General features: G+C 39.7%; 1 protein-coding gene across 1 annotated transcript in view; it reads right to left on the bottom strand.

Annotated features, from left to right (window-relative positions):
* The window catches only part of CAMKMT (calmodulin-lysine N-methyltransferase), a 450,591-nt gene that overhangs the window by 7,373 nt on the left and 423,596 nt on the right, over positions 1-19,622 (bottom strand). Inside the window, exons 8-10 of the mRNA XM_084828963.1 lie at positions 13,611-13,685; positions 7,544-7,607; positions 3,531-3,662 (exon numbers count right to left, since the gene is read on the bottom strand). Coding sequence (XP_084685089.1) covers positions 3,531-3,662; positions 7,544-7,607; positions 13,611-13,685 — 271 coding nt within the window. The remainder of the gene's footprint in view (positions 1-3,530; positions 3,663-7,543; positions 7,608-13,610; positions 13,686-19,622) is intronic.

The raw sequence follows: 19,622 nt of genomic DNA, 5'->3' as shown, positions 1-19,622 counted from the left end.
ATCAACATTAGGAGTAAATCAAGTCCCCAGTCGGCTGCCACACATGACTGGGGGGTTGAGTCCAGTTTGGTGTGTCATAAGTGCAGGCCCATCTGATTGTCTCCGTTTTGCTTTGTTTTCCTCTAGCACAAAAGGGGATGCATGTTTCCAGGGGAACCTGTTTTCTACCTTATTCACAATGGATTTCTGTTGTTGTTTCTTGCATAATTGTGCAAGGTTGTTTTAAAAATAGGATTATCTCAAAGGGTGGCAGGCAAATAACCCACATCTCTGGGGCTTGCCCAATTACTTTATCCTAATCCCAAGGCATGGAGATGGTCAAAGGTAAATGAAGTATAGGCAACAGAAACCAGAACAGCTCCAGACAGGATTTCTTGCTGTCTAGTGACATACCCTATATTAATTTTATTTATTTATTATTTATTAATAATATTTAAATGCTGCCTTTCCACAAATATTGCCAAGGCAGTGTACAACAATTCAAATAAAAACATCAATACATAAAAAATAAAAACATGTTAAAACACTGAAACGACATTAAAACCACTATCAGTATATGCAGTATGAAATGTAATACAGCTCATCTGCTTTGGTTTGGATTGTATAGAGCTGGAAATATGCTTCAAAATAGGGAGATGGGCTTGGCAAATTTTTCCAGCAGTCTTAATTCAACAGAAAATACCTCTTGAGTCTTTAATATAGGGCAGCACTTAGCCAGCAGCTGAATGTGTGGTGAAGGAAAGAGAAACAATTGCCTTTTGCCAGGTCAGGCTGTGTGCCAGCTCCCTCTGCCTTCCCTTTGCCTTAAGGGCTGATTGACACTTTAACATAGAAAAAAAGAGAAGGAACCATGTCTGCAGCTCAACGTGGCGGTGGCAGAGGTATGTCACTAGACAGTTGGATCTCAACTGCCAGTTCCCTTGAGCTTCTAGTTCCAACAGAAGCTGCAAAGGGGAATGAGTCCCTTAAATGGGAAGCTGAGCACAAGAAAATATTCCCTGTACTTCCACATCCCTGAGACTTGGAAGTAGAAGGAACGGGCTCTACATATGACAAGATCAGGAAGCAGAAGGGGAGCTGAGAGAACTGTCATGGGCAAAGATCCAACCAACATTGCAGGTACCATGGATCTGACACTAATCAAATAAAGAAAAAGTTGAATAAAGCCCTCTTTAGGCCGGACATGTTTGAGAGTACCCTAGAGCCAGATGTTATGTGTTTAGACTGTCAGAATGTTCCTTGAGTCCTTCAGAGCAATAACCAGAAACCCCTTCCACAATCATCTCTGCAGCAACCAGCAACCCTGGTTGATCACCTAGGAAAAAGAGAACTCCTGCAGCCTCAGCCAACCCCCACTCCTAGAGCATCCCTTTTAAACACAGAAACAAGATACATGGGTTGGCCTTACTTAGATGTAGCCCCTATTGGGGGTGGGTCTACTCTAAGAATGGATTGGCCATACTTAGAGTAGCTCCTATTGCGGGGGGTCCTACTCTAAGTATGGGTTGGCCATACTTAGTATGGGTTGGCTATACTTAGAGTAGACCCACTGAAATAAATGGGACTTAAGCTAGATTAGATCCAGACTTAGCCATACCTAGAGTAGATCCACTGAAATCCATTGGACTTAACTTAGTTGCAACTAACTTAAGTCCTATGGATTTCAGTGGGCCTACTCTCAGTAGGGCTAAGTCTGGATCCAGCCCATGGGGTAAACAGGCACAGACTAAAGCCACACAAGGACAGTGAAGTACAACATTGGTAGCTCAAACCTTAGCCCTTTTAGCATACATACATACATACATATATATATATATATATATATATAGTGTGTGTGTGTGTGTGTGTGTGTGTGTGTGTGTGTATGGGGTACAGCTACGAAGGAGTTCTCCCTAGCTATAAGCTGGTAGATCACTGAACATAACATGAAAAGAGTCTTGCTGGATCAGTCTAAATGGCCATTTAGTCCACCACCCTATTTTCAACAAAGGCCCACTAGATGCCTCCAAAAAGCCCACTAGCAACTAGTATTAAAAAAAAAAAAACTGCTTCTAAATCTGGAGATTCCTTTTAGTTATTATGCCTGCCACTGATAGGCCTGTCCTTCGGATCCATTTAAACTAATGGCACTCACCACATCTCGTGGCAGTAGATTCCATAAATGTATTATGTGCTGTGTGAAGAAGTTGTTCCTTTTTGTCTGTTCCGAATTCATTGCCAGTCAATTTCACTGGATGAACCCAAGTTCTAGCATTACACTATCATATTTTTCCATTGCTTTCTTATAAACTAAAAATCCCATGTGCTTTAGCATTTCCTCAGAACCTGGCCTACCTGCAATCATGATGGCAGCCAAATTAATACAGCATCATGAAAACACATACCGTTAAGGAAGTTGACCATTTCAGTGCCACCTGTGCTTTCTATTATAAGACCAGAAGTCAGAGAGGAAGTTGTGAACGCAGCTACTCATGTTAGCACTAGGGTGTTTTTCCATGCTTGCAGCACTATGGTTGCTGCCTCATACATATCCCTCTTTGCAAGGCTTAGTTTGAAATGGGGCTAGGTATACAATGTTAAAGAGCTGAGAATCAGAACATCTCTTGTAACCTTAATAGATCATAGCCCCTGTCTATGGGATGTGGTGCATGGGACTGTTCACAGGCAGCAGGCACAGGCACTTGGAAACTCCAGCCAACTCTTTCATGGAGTCCTTCATGGACACTGACATGGATAAAGGGTGGGGGAGGAGTGGCACCTCTGGTGGAGTCCAGGCCTTAGTGTCAGTTGTACAGTGAACTAAACCTCTCCTCAAGTAATAACTTTGACTTTGATCAGTAGTATGGAAAAATAAGGGACTTCCTAAAATGTTTTCTATGAAGCCTTCTCACTGTCCCATATTACTCTGCACCTCTATGTAATAAAGGAGGCGAATGATAGCAGTTGCTTTGTGTAAGCAAGCTTAGAAATCACACTCAGATAAGTAACTTTGACCTAAATCTTGTAGCGCCTAGATCCAACATGTAACCCCACAACGGTAAAATTCTGTATGAGATTTAGCAGTTTGAAGTTGTCAATTGACCCAGCTATAAAGCAGTTAGATAAGGATTTTGAACCACGATATGATACAATTAGACATTCATCTCCTATTTATTTCCATATATTTCAGTATTTAATGGAGTTAAGAGCTCCAAGCTTTTGGCTTAGAATGTATGTGCTTGCTTGCCATAGATGTGTATGAGATGAGCTAAATTAAACATCTGAATGTTTTGAATTAGACCCTTATGATTGAACAGATTAGTTCTGAGGAAATGGTAAACAGGAGTAGCTTCTATAAAGCTCTTCTAGACATGCAAAGATAAAGGCTAGTTCTTCTACACAGAATAATCAGATACAAAAAAATAGCTATTTAGAAGCAGCATACCTAAGAGTACTTTAATCAAACATTTAGGTTACCTGCCAAAAGGACCATGATCTCTTCAAAATGCAATGCGGATTAAAGTGTTATCTAACACGAGCAGAAAACTAACCTTGGAGTGGAAGTTTGAAATGTGTTCATCATAATTTTCATGTCTTTGGATAGAGAAACCAGCTTTTTCAGCTAGATTGCAAAACTGGTTTAGAGTATTCCCTCTGAGTGGAGCAAAAACCATTGCTTTCCCCTAGAAAATTAAGAAGCACATTTATACATTTTCATTTAAAATTGTAAATAAATCACCTATAGCATAAAACTGATTTAAAAAATCAAGATGTTTATTAACACACACACTGTTTTGTTGGAAAAGTATTCACAATGGGAAGAAATGGTCCAGAATATGCAGCTGCTTGCTTACAGATACTGAAAATACATGATTTCATGAATATTTGCTCCTAAAAGTGATAAAATGTATTTTATTTTGTCTGTACAATTTTTTAAAATAGTTGTTATATGCATTAAATACAATAGAAGTGTTATTGCTATTCAAGCTGCAAGGAAAATTCAGCCATATCCATGTTTCATTTCCCTCAGATTTAGGATTGATATGCACAATGGGTTGTATCCAAACCTTACGCAGGTGGAAGGGCACTTGCACAGCAGGGTTTTCCTGCCCACTATCTACCCAGTCCCCACTACAACCCCCTGTAAAGCCTATTCCAGGGATTGTGGGACCCTCAGGGCACCTGGGGTCTGGTAAAATGGAGCTGGTAGGGTGGCCAATTGTGAATTGCCAAAAAACAGGACATGCATCACCCAGAGGACAAAAGAGGACACCAACTGCATAACGTTTGCATATACTAGTTTATCTGTATAGATGCAAATTTATCCATAATTAATGTAACTTATATAGAAATACAGTACATCTCACCATAGCATGCAAGACTGTGACCAGATGATCTATGTGCCTTGCTCAGTTTACTGACTAGGTGGTGTTGATGGGCAACTTCAAGGCTCAGGATTTCTTTCTGATGGTTCTTTATCTATGAGAAACTCTCTAGAGCAGAGGTGTTCAAACTGTGTTCAAAAGAGCCCTGGGATTGTTCAATAGCAAAACTAATAAATATCCAGAAATACAGCTTGCCATCACTACCGATTTTCCACCAGAGGATGCTGGCTGTGTTCTAAAGCACACTCTCAGGTTATGCAAGGCATCACTGAAGCCCAAGAGGCCTGGGTAGCGCCCTCCATGCATTGAGTGGGCCCTAGAACATCCACGCAAATCCTCTGCAAAGACCACTGGTTCTGCGGCAGATAAAATCAATGTGGAAAGTATTATCTAAAGGTAGGAAGTTTGAAAACCGCTACCTTACAGTAATATTGTTATGATAATGTTAAGTTCGATATAAAGATACTGCTCCAGGTAAAAAAGGCCTGACCACTTCCCCTGGATCTGGTTTCTGAGTTTAATTTGTCTAGTCATTCTGGTATGGGTGTATAGTTCTCTGAATCGCCATTATTGCTGATATTGAAAGAGCAACTGGCTCCCTGTTAATGCCACTTTCCTAGGAGAATCCTATGGAACTGGATATTCAGAGATATCTGAAAAGGGATGGAATCACCTCTAGCCTCCTGACTATTTCTCTAGCTCCAACCCAAATACCATCAGCAGACTGTCCCTGAAGGGAATGCACAGCAAACACTAGACTGTCCATTTAGGGAAATGGTGGCATTAGAAGAAACACTGAAACAGGAACAGAAAAAAAGAAAAGAAAAGGAGTACAATAGCAAAATGAAACTCATTTAGGGAAAACACAAACATTAATGATCTAGGAGGAGAATGGTGAGAAACACATCTGTACTTAAAGGACAATGCTGGAAAATCAAAATGTTTGAGGAGACCTAGAGGCAACTGTGTAATATGAATTAAGCATGAGCTTATGATACAATGTAGCTAATGCATTTTGGCTTTATTCTCAAATACGTGGAAAAACAACAAGTTGTAAAGCATAGAGGCCAAAATCTCATTCAAGCTAGAATTTAAATGTGAAGAAAATCATTCTATCATCCTGTCCTCCTGCAGTCTGACATCCATTTTGCTAGATAGCAGAAAGAATTGTTTGGCAAAAAGTAATCCCAAGTATCTGATACCAGCGAGGAATGCAATACTGGGATCATATTTATTCTCAAAGCACAGTTCAGGATTCAAAGCAAGGATGAAAGACACACTAGAAAGGCTTTAGGAGGACTCACTGGGCAGTGTCCTATGCTGGCAGTCCACAAGTCCAATCACATCGCACTAGCAGGAACAACTGCTAGTGTAATAGAAAGCTAGTGCTTCATAGCGCAATCCTGCAAACTAGCTCAAACTAGCACTTCCAGAATGGGAAAAGTCAGTGGAGCTTCTTTCCACAAGCTCCAGTGACTTGCCCCATTCCAGAAGTGCTAGTTTGGGCTAGTTTCTGGTTGAGCTATCAAGCACTAGCTTCCCATTGCACTAGCAGTTGTTCCTGCTAGTGCAAGGGTAGCACTGGATTGCTCAGAAGATCTCAAGAATCTACTGCTTCAGGGGATTTCCAAAGATACTGAGATGTCCAGTATAAAACTTTGCAAATCAAGGCCCTATCTACAGTACAAACTTATATGCGTTCTTCCTTCAAAGTGTCCTGGGAACTGTAGTATGGCAAGTTGTTGAGAAAACAGATTAACAGTGCATGTTTACTAAGAAGTAAGTCTGACTGGGTTAAATGGGACTTACTCCCAGAGAAGTGTGGCAGACTACTTGGATTGCAGCCTACATCTGTAGTGTGGATATGCCGCCAAGTGTTTCAGGGAGCAGTTGTCATCATACGCAGAGAAGGGTACATGCAGAATTTTCCCATTCATATGGGAACACAAAAGAAGTGCTTGCAGGCCACAACTGAGCTCCTACCCTGGCAATGGATTGCTTCATCTGGGTGAATGTGCTTCCCATACTTTCCCCCTTGTCTCCACTCTCTCTGAAACAAACAGACCACTCATGTTTGGGCTTTTCAGCTTATCCAGGTGAGTTGGATCTATGCCCATTCTGGCTGGTGAAGGTCGAGTACAAGAAGCTGGAAGTGCAGATGGCTGAGATCATCAGTGCCTCTCTTCACAAAAAGCAAAGTTTTAATTTATGGTTATTCAGCTCCTCCTCCAAAAACTTATATTTTTTTGACAATGTTAAGTCATTTTTATTTTGTTGTGGGGGGGTGAGTAGGATGTTTTTTTAAGGGTAGGTTGACTTTACTATATCTCATATACAATTTATTTGCTCAAGTGTTCCATAAGTTGTCTGTAAATATTGTTACCACCTTTGAAGACCTTTTGCTGATAGGTTCAAAATTGAAATTATAGATCTTAATAGATAATGGTAGATACGTTTATTTTGGAGGGTCTGAAACAAATGTATTAGGGTTTTTTGTGCACCGGGTGTTTTTATGTTTATAATGAGCAGTAGCCTAAAACATCATATTATATGTTCCCCATCCAACCTGGCATGTATAATGGCTTTCATACATTGCTTTATTTATTGTATCCTTCCATTTATAATATGTAACTACTCAGCTTATTTAGTAAAAAAAAAAAGAGAGGGAGGGAAAAAGGAAAACAAAACCAGCAGAGTTTAGGCTACGGATCAGTCTAAGGATTTTATTCACTTAATATAAGCAGCAATGCAAGGAATAAAAATGGTACTTTGCAATAAATAAATACACAATGACAAAGGTTACCATTGAAGGGATTACAAATGACAGAAGCCAACATAAAAACTTTCAGTATCAGAATTTTACTTTAATATGAAGACATTGTTATCAAAGGAAAATACTCAAGAAATGCTTTGATAAAAATAATCTCACACTATCTTTGAAGCGGTTTCATTTATTTTACTACCCACTGTGTTCCTTATCAGAAGGCCAAGTATAAGAAGTTTCCTAGTTTATGATTAGGAAGGAATCTGATAGATTAGAAGACTCAATTGAAGTTGGACATAATAAGTATTAAAGTATTACATGACATTAATCCTGCCATTCCATTACTCTCTCAATCATTGTGCACAGACTAATTATTCTGAAGCCCGTGTTCAGGAGAAAATAGAAACATACTTACATTGGGTTGGAGTAATCTCTTTATTGCATCCACGAGGCTAGCTCTGTACTGGTCCAGAAACAGGCTGACATTGAGAAGAGAAGAGAATCCAGATTAAAAAGGGGTTTCAGTTCTAATGATACTAATGCAGATAAGTACAAGGCTAATTACATATGTTTACACATTGCTGTGAAGGAGAAATTGAGGTCTAAATTCCTTTCCGTTCGTGCACTTTTAAGCAAAAACAAACAAACTCTGATGCTTGTACCTATTTTCGTCTGAACCTCAAGCAAGAAAGGTCAGTTGGAAACATTTTGCTATACAACAAGAATGAATAGTCAATGATTAGCAGCTTTTATTTAAGTAGCTGGGATATCAGAAATCAGGATTAATACAATATACAAGGGTAGCATTTCACATGCTCTTTATGAAGGACAAATGAATACCAGAACAGAGCCCTGCCCCCTGCCCCCAATTTAGAAAGAGTTTTAGTGGAATTTGTTTATATCAAAAAAATTCTGTGCCAACTTTTATCCCTCCATAAATGTTTAATATAGAGTACAATTAAAACAGATTTAAAACAACATAACACACAGGGGGAGAACAATGGATAAAAACAGACACAGCAGCAGCAGAATACGTTATTTTGCTAGCCATCTCAAAGCCCTTGCACAATAAAAGTAGTAGTAGTTGTAGTCGTCATCTTTGATCAGGGGTGGGGGCTCACATTTGCCTTTCTAAGCAGCCAATTTTATACTGCAGGGGATCACCACTAAAAAGACCCTGCTCCTTGTAGCTGTCAGATTTGGTATTGGGGGAGGGGTCCTCCTTCTAATGTTTTTTTAATCTCATTTTTTGAAACAGAATTCCACTATATTTTATCTAGGGAGTACAATACGACTAGCAGCAGATCCCATGTTATCAGCTTGCTACCAACCTGTTGTGGAAGTCTTGCTAAGGCAGAGCATGTTGTTCATTAAGCATGACCACCACTTTCCTAGCTCCTATAATTCTACTACCAACCAGGATGCCTATCGGTGTCACTTCTTAATACCAGACCTTGAGATACAGATCTCAATCTCAATTGGAGAAGGCTGAGTTCGCAAACAATTTGCATGTAGGCGAACAGCCACTACCTTCAGTTCTCAGGAACCTGAGTTGCATTCAGATGTAGAGTTTTCCAAGTGTCAACCTTTAGCATGCTGAATACTGCAATCGGCATGGGTACTGTACTAATCCCCACATTGATCCCTGCTAGCCAAAACGGAAGATAGAAGACTAATAAAATGATATAGTTCAAAACAGCAACTGTTTCACTGCACTTAGGGGCATCTTTTACTTGCAGAACCTCATCCTTTACTTCTGATTAAGTGTACCATCAGCTGCAGGGAAGCTGCCATCTCCTCAAGCTCTTACTTAACAAAGACATGAAAATTTTGTCTTCTCCCACCCACCTTTAACCACAGGATTCCGATATGACCCAAAGTTTTAAAACCTGGAATAGAGGCACTCTCTCAATTACCAATTGCTGGGGAACAACAACAGGAGAGCACTGTTTCTTCATGTCCTGCTTGTGGCCTTCCCAGAGGCATCTGTTCTCACTCATGCAAGAGACACATCAGCTGAACAGGTTGCTTTAAGAATGTCAAAATGGCTTCTCCAGTGGCTCTACAGAATCTGTGCAACTCTATATATCCTCCAAGTAAAAGGTGCATGAAGATTACTGAGACAGTGCCATATAGGTATATATGGAAGGGCATCTGGAGGAGATATGCCAGTTGTCCACTTAAACTGTACAGGCAGGCATTCCAGAAAAGGGAGAGACAGGAGCGGGGAGGAATATGACACTCCACATTGAATCCCACATACTCGAAGTAGTGTCTGTGAACTATTACAAGCATCTCTGAAGCATGGATACATGTTTATATTTTATAAACTATCATGTCAAATCTTCTTATTTTGCATGTAATGTGACAGCCAAATATCACATTTTATGGCTGGTGTTTCAGACATGAATTCCAGTTGTTCACTCTTCATTGCCATTTACAGTTTTGCACAGCTTCAGTAAATAGAAAAGCTGTCATGCACTGAAACACATTTATTGGAGGGGGGGGGGGCTTACTTCCAGACCATCAGATTTTCATAGAAACTGAAAATGAATAGGAAAACTAAAATTAAATGAATAGGTGATTATTCTAAAACTCAACAAGGTCCTGTACACAGTCTTGGTGATGCAGTCTGTCATGCATACCTAGACAATATGCAGTTGGTGCCGATTTCAATGAGAGCTTTGAAAGCAAATCAGAAATGGGATTCACATATGCCAGTCCTGTAGCCACATGTATCAGTATGGATGAACTGATGCCTGAAATAAATGGGTACCTGCCATCCATACAAAAATCAACGATAGAGACACTTTCTTCAGTAAAATCCAATTGATTATCTCTCCCCCACATCCCACCACCACACAAATTTCTCCTTGCTACCCAGATGACATTGTTCTTTTTAAAGCAGGGTATCATTGCCTTTTGTTTGTAATAGCTTTGAAGCTGACCCTAATGTCTACTGCTCTCCTCCATCTTAAAAAAGCTCCTCAGTTGCATCCATCACAGCCATGAAGACACTTGCAATCCTATTCTGAGAAACCAGCATACTGGGTGTTACATGGAAGCAGCAATTGTAATGCACTGCTAAGGACAATTGTTTATACACAAAATCTTGTACTAACTTGTCAAAAATAGCACTATGTGCCTGCTCCTTTGGGCTCACTGGGCTACTTCCCAGCAGTTCCACAGCAGCTACCTGGTTAGTATTGTGTGGCACAGCTCTGGTGCAAAAAGGGCCACTGTGACAATCCTGCTCCCTCTGTACATGGATCTGTCAAGATTCTATGGCCCATAGGAACTGCAGAGGCTGATGCAAACTTACACTTGCCATAACCACAAAGGGAAGAAAATGGGGCTCTCTAATAAGCAGAGCAGAGCCAGTGAACACTTTCCCAATTCCAGGCATATAATCATGCCACAGCTGCAGTGATGCAGGTCATTGCTTGGGCTGCTACGGTTCAGTCAATCCATAGGTTGAGGTGTATGCGCAAATTCGTATGTTAGGTCTAGTTTTGTCATGGTTTGTTTGTGGCTACAACTTAATAAATGAATTGTGTGAGGCTGTTAAAAAGGATAATTTGCTTCCAATTACCATCCCTTATCTAACAGTTGGAGAGACCATATGCTTTTGTGGTGTTTGCTCTCTTTTAAAGTGAACGTGTGAATTTATCCTAAGGTTAGTATTCCTTTCACCCTACTTTGTGTTTTCCCTTTATGGTAAGTACACAATACCTGCATATGAGTACTTTCATCTGGAATTTAATACTGCTTTACACTTGCCATAAAAATCTCTATTCAGACATTGCTTCACTACGAAATCGTTTTAATTGTCACCACCCACCTCATGATTTCCAATGGCTCACTAATGCCCAGCTATTTCCACTTGCCTCTTATTTATTTTATAACCTAAGTGATCTATTACATTTAGATATGTAGTAATACATTCCATTATTGTATTCTCCACCCCTGCACACAAGGTGTTTGAATGACTGAATGTAAACACATGGATGATTTAAGAGTTTTAACATAGCACTGCTCATTGTAATCATGTATATTTTTAGCTGAATCTCAGTATGAGTTTGAAATATGTTTATGAATAGAGTTGGTTTTCTTGTAAATGGGATCAATAAGTGCCAATGGTTAGCTATTCAGAGAATCACACAATGCCACGTTTTCTGGAAATAGTGCTATACAACTTTGTTATTTTACTTAATATTTCTGCTTTATTCTAATTCCAGATTTTAATGACAGACAGTGATCTGGATAATGTTGTTAAACTGATGTTGCTAACCCATCATATCTATTTTGTTTTTATCTCAGCACATTTATGGAACTTCTTCACTACAAATATTCAGAGCTAAAGTATCACCCAACATGATTCTTTATTTTGAAAGAAAATACATATAGAAAAAATGCAGAATATATTATAATGTAGATCAGAAAGGGTATCACACTGTAAACCATTTCCAAATCAATTTTAAAAAATGTGGTGTTTTGCTTATTAAACAAACACTTGCATCGTACCATGGTCCAACAAAATATCTGTACTTTGTGTATTTTAAAAAATGTATATTGCACTTCACCTTCATTTGACATTTTCCAGAAAATATTTAATAAATCTGCTTTCTGTTTATTTTGGTTCAGTGAAAATGGAACCAATATAACATTTCATGTCCAGTGAGTGAATGTGTATTAATTAAGCAAAATCCTTTATTTTCTAATGAGACAACAATAAATCTACCTGCACGCCCAACAATTTACCCACAGGAGAAGAAAAAAATTAGACAAAAATAATACAGGGGCAGTGGGTGGGGGACTCAACTTGAATCTTCCTCCCTCTGGTATTCTCTACAGTACAAATAGGATGACATGGTGTGAGTATTAGGAATGTAAGAGAAGGCATGGCCAGGTTGTTCGATATTTGTGTGAAGAACAAATTTAATTCTAAATCTCTTGGCAAGACCTTGCTTCACCCACATAATCTGAAGAACATCCATATGCGAGCCTTGTCTAAGCTTCCAAGAAGGCTGCTGCCCTCCTGCTCATGTCCGCCAGCACTCTGATCTGACTTTCATACTTAATCTGATCTAATCCTGTCCAGCATTAACTTCATCTGTGCAATGAAACCTGGAGTATCCATTCTAATATTTGGTGAGGAAGGCATTTACTAAATTACTTGCTGAAATCATATGGTGTAGTTTAGCTCCTTATTTTAATCAGATGATGCATCTCTGAGGCACATTATCAGCGATTAGTTAGAAACCCATGTCTGTCCTTTTTGGGAACAAAGAACTTTTCTGAAATGCCATGGAATGGGAAAAGAAAACCTATTTTATTCATTGGTAAGTCATAAAAGAAGAAAAGAAAGGAAAAAGGAATACTTCTTAGAAGGCATTATACAGAATCAGAAATATTTTATTAAGGGAAGCATTTTCAAGTAATAAAATATATGTATCTACAGCTCATGAGTTAGTTTAACATTTAAAAAACACAATGGGTAGTTATTCCTTCATTTAATTCTTTAGATTCAGAAATCATTTAGATTGAACTATCCTGTGGAATATTTTTTTTAATTTTTTAAAGACCTGCATAATTATTATGTATACCTTCTCTTATCTTGAATGCTATCTGCATCCTATTGAAGTTAATAGCCAAATTCATATTGATTGTCACAGATCTGAATTATACCCCTCATATGATAATAAACAGCTAAGCATAGCTGAGTTTGTATGTTTATATGAAATTATACTTATGCAAAAAATGTCTTTAAAGCACAATTTGAAATCTCATGGAAATTATTGTGAAATGTATGCAATTATGTGAGTCAGCAGAATTAAAAGTCATTTATACCAGCAACCAAATCTACTTAGAATATATACAGCAGAACTTTATTCTGTAACATGTCAGTCAATCAAAGGTGTGTGTGTTTTTCTTTGATTTCTTTTACTACAATTAATTTGGTATTAATTCTAACATCTCAGTGTCACTCAGATGATGAATATTATTTCTGCTGTTTGTCAGATTTAAGAAACAGGGTAGAAATATTTCCCAAAGATTTACTGAGGAACACAGAATATATATCCGCTTATATCAATAGTCAGATCTTTCCTAAGAAGTAAGCTAATTGAGCTGTTTGTGTTGATAAACTCCCTTTTCTCCAGACTGTTCCTCACTGAGCCATAATTATTTGCAATTTGCCTAAGTCGTCCATTTACTGATACGTCAAGCATGAAACAGAGGCAATTCCAGAAAATGGAAATGCTTCTCAAAATCAATCTTTGGGAAATAATGTGGTAGAAGTTACTGTGTGATAGAAGACTACCTTATAACTGTCACATGGAGATGAATATTAATTTGTTGAGGTTAAGGTGGCTTTGTGCTTCATTTGTTGACTTTGCTTAGCCATCAGCAAGCAGCAAAGTACAATTACTCCAGCAAAGCTATTTTTTCTAACATGAGTTTTATGATTTTTATGTACTTACCAGTCAGCACACATAATAATGTCAAAATGTCCTTCCAGTTGAGGGACATCTGTCTCATTATCCCATCGTAAAATGCTAGAGAGAGAAAGAAGATTTTTAAAATTAGACTTACATGTTTTCATCTTTTGCATTTTTTTAAAAAAAGAAAAGCATTCACATTATTTGTCATAAGATGTGAAGTATGATCTTGTTAAAAGTACATACAGATAATTATAAAAAAACATAAATATTTCTAGAAATCTCTTTTATTGTCCAGATCTTGAAGCAAGGGAATTATATATTTATATAGACAAAGGCAGATAAAAAGATTTTCATAAGTGGATCATTAAATACTAATACATACAATAGGCCTATAGGTTTTGGCCCCTTACACCTGTATATTAATTGAACAGGAATTTAGTGAAATAAAAGTGTGGCTTATAACTGCAATACACATTTACAAACTGAAAGGGCATTGCCTCCTTGCCTTTTTGTTGTATCTGGCAGACAAGTCAGTTGAGTTTCTCATTGATGAAGCAACTATTTCCTTTTGCTTGAATGGAGGAGGGAAAAGGTAAAAAAATGCCCAAGCTTAACTTCCATGCCAACTATGTTGCCTTAGACAGTCTTCAAAATACACTGGTGCTGACACTGTCAACATTTGTTCTAGTCCAAGTGTGTAATTTATTTAAGATATGTAAGTTTAGAATGCATATCTCTGTCTATCTGTCTATCTATCTATCATGCATAATAAGAACCAGAAATTATGAAAAGCATATATAATGAATACCAAAGTGCATCCTGCTGTTGACATTGCTTTTTCTTACAGAATCTGTTCTCTTTTCTCATTGTTTTGCTCATTATAAAAGTAGGTAACTTATGTTCTACTTCCAGTCATAGCAATACATAAAGACAGAGATATATTTGTCAGTTTGTAAACGTTTATTTCAGTTTTGTGACTGTTAATTCTTCCATTGGCAACAAGCTATTCCTTGTTAAAAGTCATCTGCAAGAGCCATACGCTGTGATTTATGTTTATGAATTACTTACGGTATCCTCTTTGGGAGGGTGGTTCTTATTGTTTGACAACATGTGTCATATACATGGAAGACAAAAAAGCTGCTGTAAAAACAGCGTCACTGCACCTTTTTTGTATAAACATACATACAAGTACCTGTATAAAGGTGTAGAATGTAATTTTTAAAATATCTGATAGGCTACTGATACTTACGATTGTGTAGAATATATGACTAACAAAATAATACAGCAGAACTCATTTTCCAATTTACTCTCCTGGAATGTATTGTCCCAATCCAAGGGCGAAAAACAGTAGGTTAATTTAATCACCTCTCCAATGCATGCATGCATATATGTGTGTATGTGTGTGTGTGTGTGTGTGTGTGTGTACACACACACACACACACACAGACATCATTTAAACTATAAAGGGGGTGCAAATTTTAGAAACCTAGGTGGCTTTGCAAACTGGCACTTTTAGGGCTCAGCATGCATCCACTAGTGGAAAGTGACAAAGGAGAGTTCTCACTCTCAGCTGCTGGCTGCCTGCTGGCAACTGGCAGCTTTTTCAACCCTGTTTCCGTGGAAACTTAGGTTACAACAGTGAAAATTAGGTAAAGGTAAGTTGGTGGGATTGTTAGCTCTCATTTGATTTTGATTTTTTTTGGGGGGGGGGTTGAGAATCCTGAAACAGCAATGGTAGCTAGCAGATGGGTTGCTAGCTTTAAAGTCCATCAGTAGTCCTTTATTCCACTGAAAGAGATCCCATGAAGACAAATAAGGACTATAAAAATGATGATGGTTGTTATTTTCTGTAAATCCTGATTATTTGCTACTATCTATACAAAATATACTGAAGACGACTCAGTAACTCTCCAACATCACCTGCTGCCTTTTGAATACTTCTTGATTCTTGCCCCTTAAAAGGTGCAGCATATCTAAACATTTCAGTGGGATCTTTAGTTTGAGAAAAATTAAAATCAGATATCACACTACAAAACAAAAATCTGAAAAATCCTAATCAAATACTTGGGTTATTGCTTTGTTGTATTAATTCCCAGAAACTTCACAAACACCACAATCTTAGTGTGCCAGTATATGTAGTTACTTTGATAACAGGCTAACTATGGCTCAAACGACATGGGGTTTTTGTTTTTGGATAAATCTCACTCTGCTCCCTTCCATCAACTGTTCTTTATTACACCCTTTCTCAACCAGAAGAAACAGGGCTACTCAGAGAATGGAAGAATGGATTCAGATCCAAGGAGAAAGAAGGAAGTAACTCACATTGCCTATATCAGGGGTCCCCAACCTTTTTGGACCTGTGCACACATCTGGGAATTTGAGAAACTGCTGTGGGCAACCACCACAAAATGCCGAGTCAGTGGTCTCCACTTGGACATCTATCCGACGCGGCTATGAATCCTAGGCTGCATTTTATTCAGCAAAAATGTTTGTGAAGGTTCTATTGGACACTGCAACATTTCTTTAATAAGGGATTGTCTAATTTAGCTAATTGCTGGCAGTGCAACACAGTGAATGCTTCTTTTGAACAAGTTGGCAATGTCCAGTAGCTGCTTCTTTTTGAGGGGAGGTTATCACACAGATAAATTTTGTACTGGAACAGTCTTTAATATTCACTGATATACATGCGCTTTTAAATTATTTACCTGCTTCATGGAAATTAAATGGTCAGCATGAATGGATTATCTGTGCCCTTTTGACAGGTAAAAGTCTGATATTACAATATTGGAAGCATAAACATTCATCTCCTATAATGCAATGGATTGAAGTCCTTACAACACTTTCACTATTTGAATGTGGCATATAGACACCATCTTCAAATGGATACTTTTGGATATTTGGTCCACTTTTGTTGAAGCCTGTGTATAATTGCTAGAAAGTTCTATGCATTTCATACAAATCCATGTACGTATCCTAAAAAAAAATGAGAATAAAATTCAGGTGCCCAAGGGCATCACTTTGGAGATGCCTTTGTGCGTGCTCGTAGAGGGGTGCATGGGTGCCACTTTGGGGACCCCTAGCCTATATCCTCAACTTGCTTTCTTGGAAAAATGACACGATCTAGCATGAGGAGTAGTTCAAATGTACATCACAAAGTGGTATCATTCAGGAGCATTAATTTCAGATCAAGCTTCAGTAATATACCAAGTCAAAGTGACCAGATCAAGCTAGAAAGATTCTTACTGATCATAGTGTGGAACTAACACTTTAAGAGGAAATACTTTGAGAAGTGAAATTTAATTTATTTGAATTGCTTTCTCACTTAGAACCCTTGTACCAAGTAAAAATGCCAACACATGCCTATTTTACTTCTGCCACCTTCTGATGGAACAATGCTCTCTGTTTTAGCAGTTTTCATTTCAGGAATAACAATAATAACAACAACTCTTCAGCATAAGGTAGATTCATGATGGAAGCTTTCCTAGTGGCAGTTCAGGGCAGTAAGGACCCTCTCTGTTAACACAGAACCCTTAATTCAAATGTGCAGAAGTAACACATTGTACAAACCTTCTAGGATGGTACTATTCCTGGCTGCAGGTGCAGGATCACATCTTTGAAGGCTCTCTCAAATAATGGATACCCTGCACATGGAACTCTAACAAGTAAAGTAGATGCTGGGGTAAAACCATTCTCTCGTTCATGTTAGCTTTGCTTGTGCAAAAGGAGTGACCACCGCTCAATGCTAGAGCACAAGCTTTGCATGCAAAAGCTCCTCATGTTCAATCCCTGGCATTTTAAGTTAAAAGGATGAGGTAGATGAGGGATGGGAAATACCCCTGCTCAAGATCCTGAAAAGTTGCTGCCAGTCAAAGTTGACAATATTGGAACAAAGGAAGCTGCCTTGCACTGTCAGACCATTCCTCCATCCACCCCATTATTGTCTACACTGATTGGCAGCAGTTCGCCAGGGTTTCAATCAGGGGACTTCCCCAGCCCTACCTGGAGATGCCAGAGATTGAACCTGGGACCTTTTGCATGAAAAGCATGTACTCTGCTACTGAGCTCCATCCCTTCCCTACTGGGCCAGATGGACAAATGGTCTGACCTGGGGATTATCTTCATGAGCAATTTAGTGCAAAGTTAGCACAGTCCAAGTTCCTTTGTGACACATGACATCATCACCAATCCACGGCCAACCAGCCACTTCCCTCTTGAAAAGCTGCATTTTCTGAAACTCCTTTTACTCTGATGCTTTTACTGAAAGCGCCTCCCTGGCAGTTTTACCATAGTGTGCCATGTCCCCCACCTCCCAGGTGTGCCTCTGTGACCTGGCAGTGAAGTGGTCAAGGGGTGGGAAGCCCCATTCCCTCTTGTTTCCCCAGTGGAAGTAGTTTTTGCCATTGAGAAAATCCCCAGGAGTGCAGCAGCGACCCCGCACATTATTGCAGTAGTGGGGATGCTCATTCACCTTAGGGAGCCTGCTTTTAATCTTTAACATAACACCCCCCTTCTGTGCATGTTTACTCAGAAGTAAGAAATAAGTCTCACTCCCCTGCAGTGAAAGAGTTAAAGGCTAACTTTAGTAACTCACCCTAAAGCGCTTTTTCATGTCTCCGATGCGCTCTTAAATCGCTATTATGGTTAGGGATGTACAAAAGTCACTTACCTTTTCGAAGGGTGACATTCGTGGTGGAGGGGAGGTGCTCCGTCCCTCCCCCCGAAATTCTGGCCTGGGGGGGAGGCGCTCCGTCCCTCCCTCCTGAATTCTGGCCGGCCGGCTCCGCTCCGCAGGGATTCTGCGGAGCCGCCGGCCAGCTCTGCCAGCAGCTGGACATCCGGCCGCTGGCTAGCAGGGACACAAATGGCGGTGGCCGTAGCCGCCGCCGTTTGCGTCCCTGCAGTCAGCTGTGATAGGCTACATAAATGTTTACGTAGCCTATCACGGCTGATTTAAAAGAAAAAAAACGTGCATACGCAAATGGCAGCGCCCATGGGTGCTGCCATTTGCCTTCCTTATTTTGGCATTTCTTAGTCTACGTAAACATTTACGTAGACTAAGACGGCGAAAATAAGGGGAACACAAATAGCGTAGCGTCTACGCTATTTGCATTCCCTTTATTTTCGCCGTCTTAGTCTACGTAAATATTTACATACACTAAGACGTGCCAAAATAAGGAAAGCAAATGGCGGTGCCCATGGGCGCCGCCATTTGCGTACGCACATTTTTTTTTCTTTTAAATCAGCTGTGATAAGCTACGTAAACATTTACGTAGCCTATCACGGTGTTTTTTAAAAATCTAGCCATGATAGGCTACGTAAATCTTTATGTAGCCTATCACTTTTTTTGTTTTTTTAACTGGAAATGGCGGTGGCGGCAGCCGGTTGGAGGACCGGCCGCTGGAGCCGTTGCCGAACTGCCGCCGAACCGCCGCCAGAGCCGCCGCCGCCACCAGGAAGATCCGCCCAAGGTAAGTCCCGTCCCGGGGGGGGGCAGACCATTCCGCCACCGATTTCGGGGGGCCGAATGCGCTGGCATTTGGCCTCCCCAAGATCCGTGGCGGAATTCTCTGACATCCCTAATTATGGTGCTGTGCTTCTTTGATGTTCTGCAGTTTCTCTGTTGTTATGTAAAGCCCCTTCTCCACTTTATCACAGTAATGGTCTTTCAGGTTTACAGGAGCTTCTCATTGTGAGCAGGGAGGAGAAAGTGGGTGGTGGTGGTGGAAGCAATAACTCTGAGGCAGAGTGCTGGAATGGGGCATGGAATGGAGCTGCTCTTGGGGAGGTGGCTTCAGATGCTGCACTTAAGAATTGGGGATTTTGGCTTCTCAAGGCAAAAGTACACACATGGAGAAAAATGGGGTGGGAGTAATAACTCCATGGCAGATTGCTGGAATGGGGCAAAATTGGAGTGGGGGAAGCTCTCAGGGGGAGCCTTCAGATGTTGCAATTGAGAACTGGGGATTTTAGCTTCTTCAGGGAAATCTGCACATACGGGGAAAATTAGTTGCTCTCCATTCATAATAATGTAGTAGCTGGGGGGGGGGGACA

Source organism: Heloderma suspectum, chromosome 1 (genome assembly GCF_057233095.1).
Source record: "Heloderma suspectum isolate Gila_16-S chromosome 1, 16-S_ref, whole genome shotgun sequence".
Lineage (NCBI taxonomy): Eukaryota > Metazoa > Chordata > Lepidosauria > Squamata > Helodermatidae > Heloderma > Heloderma suspectum.
This window is presented reverse-complemented; position numbering and strand designations above follow the sequence as displayed.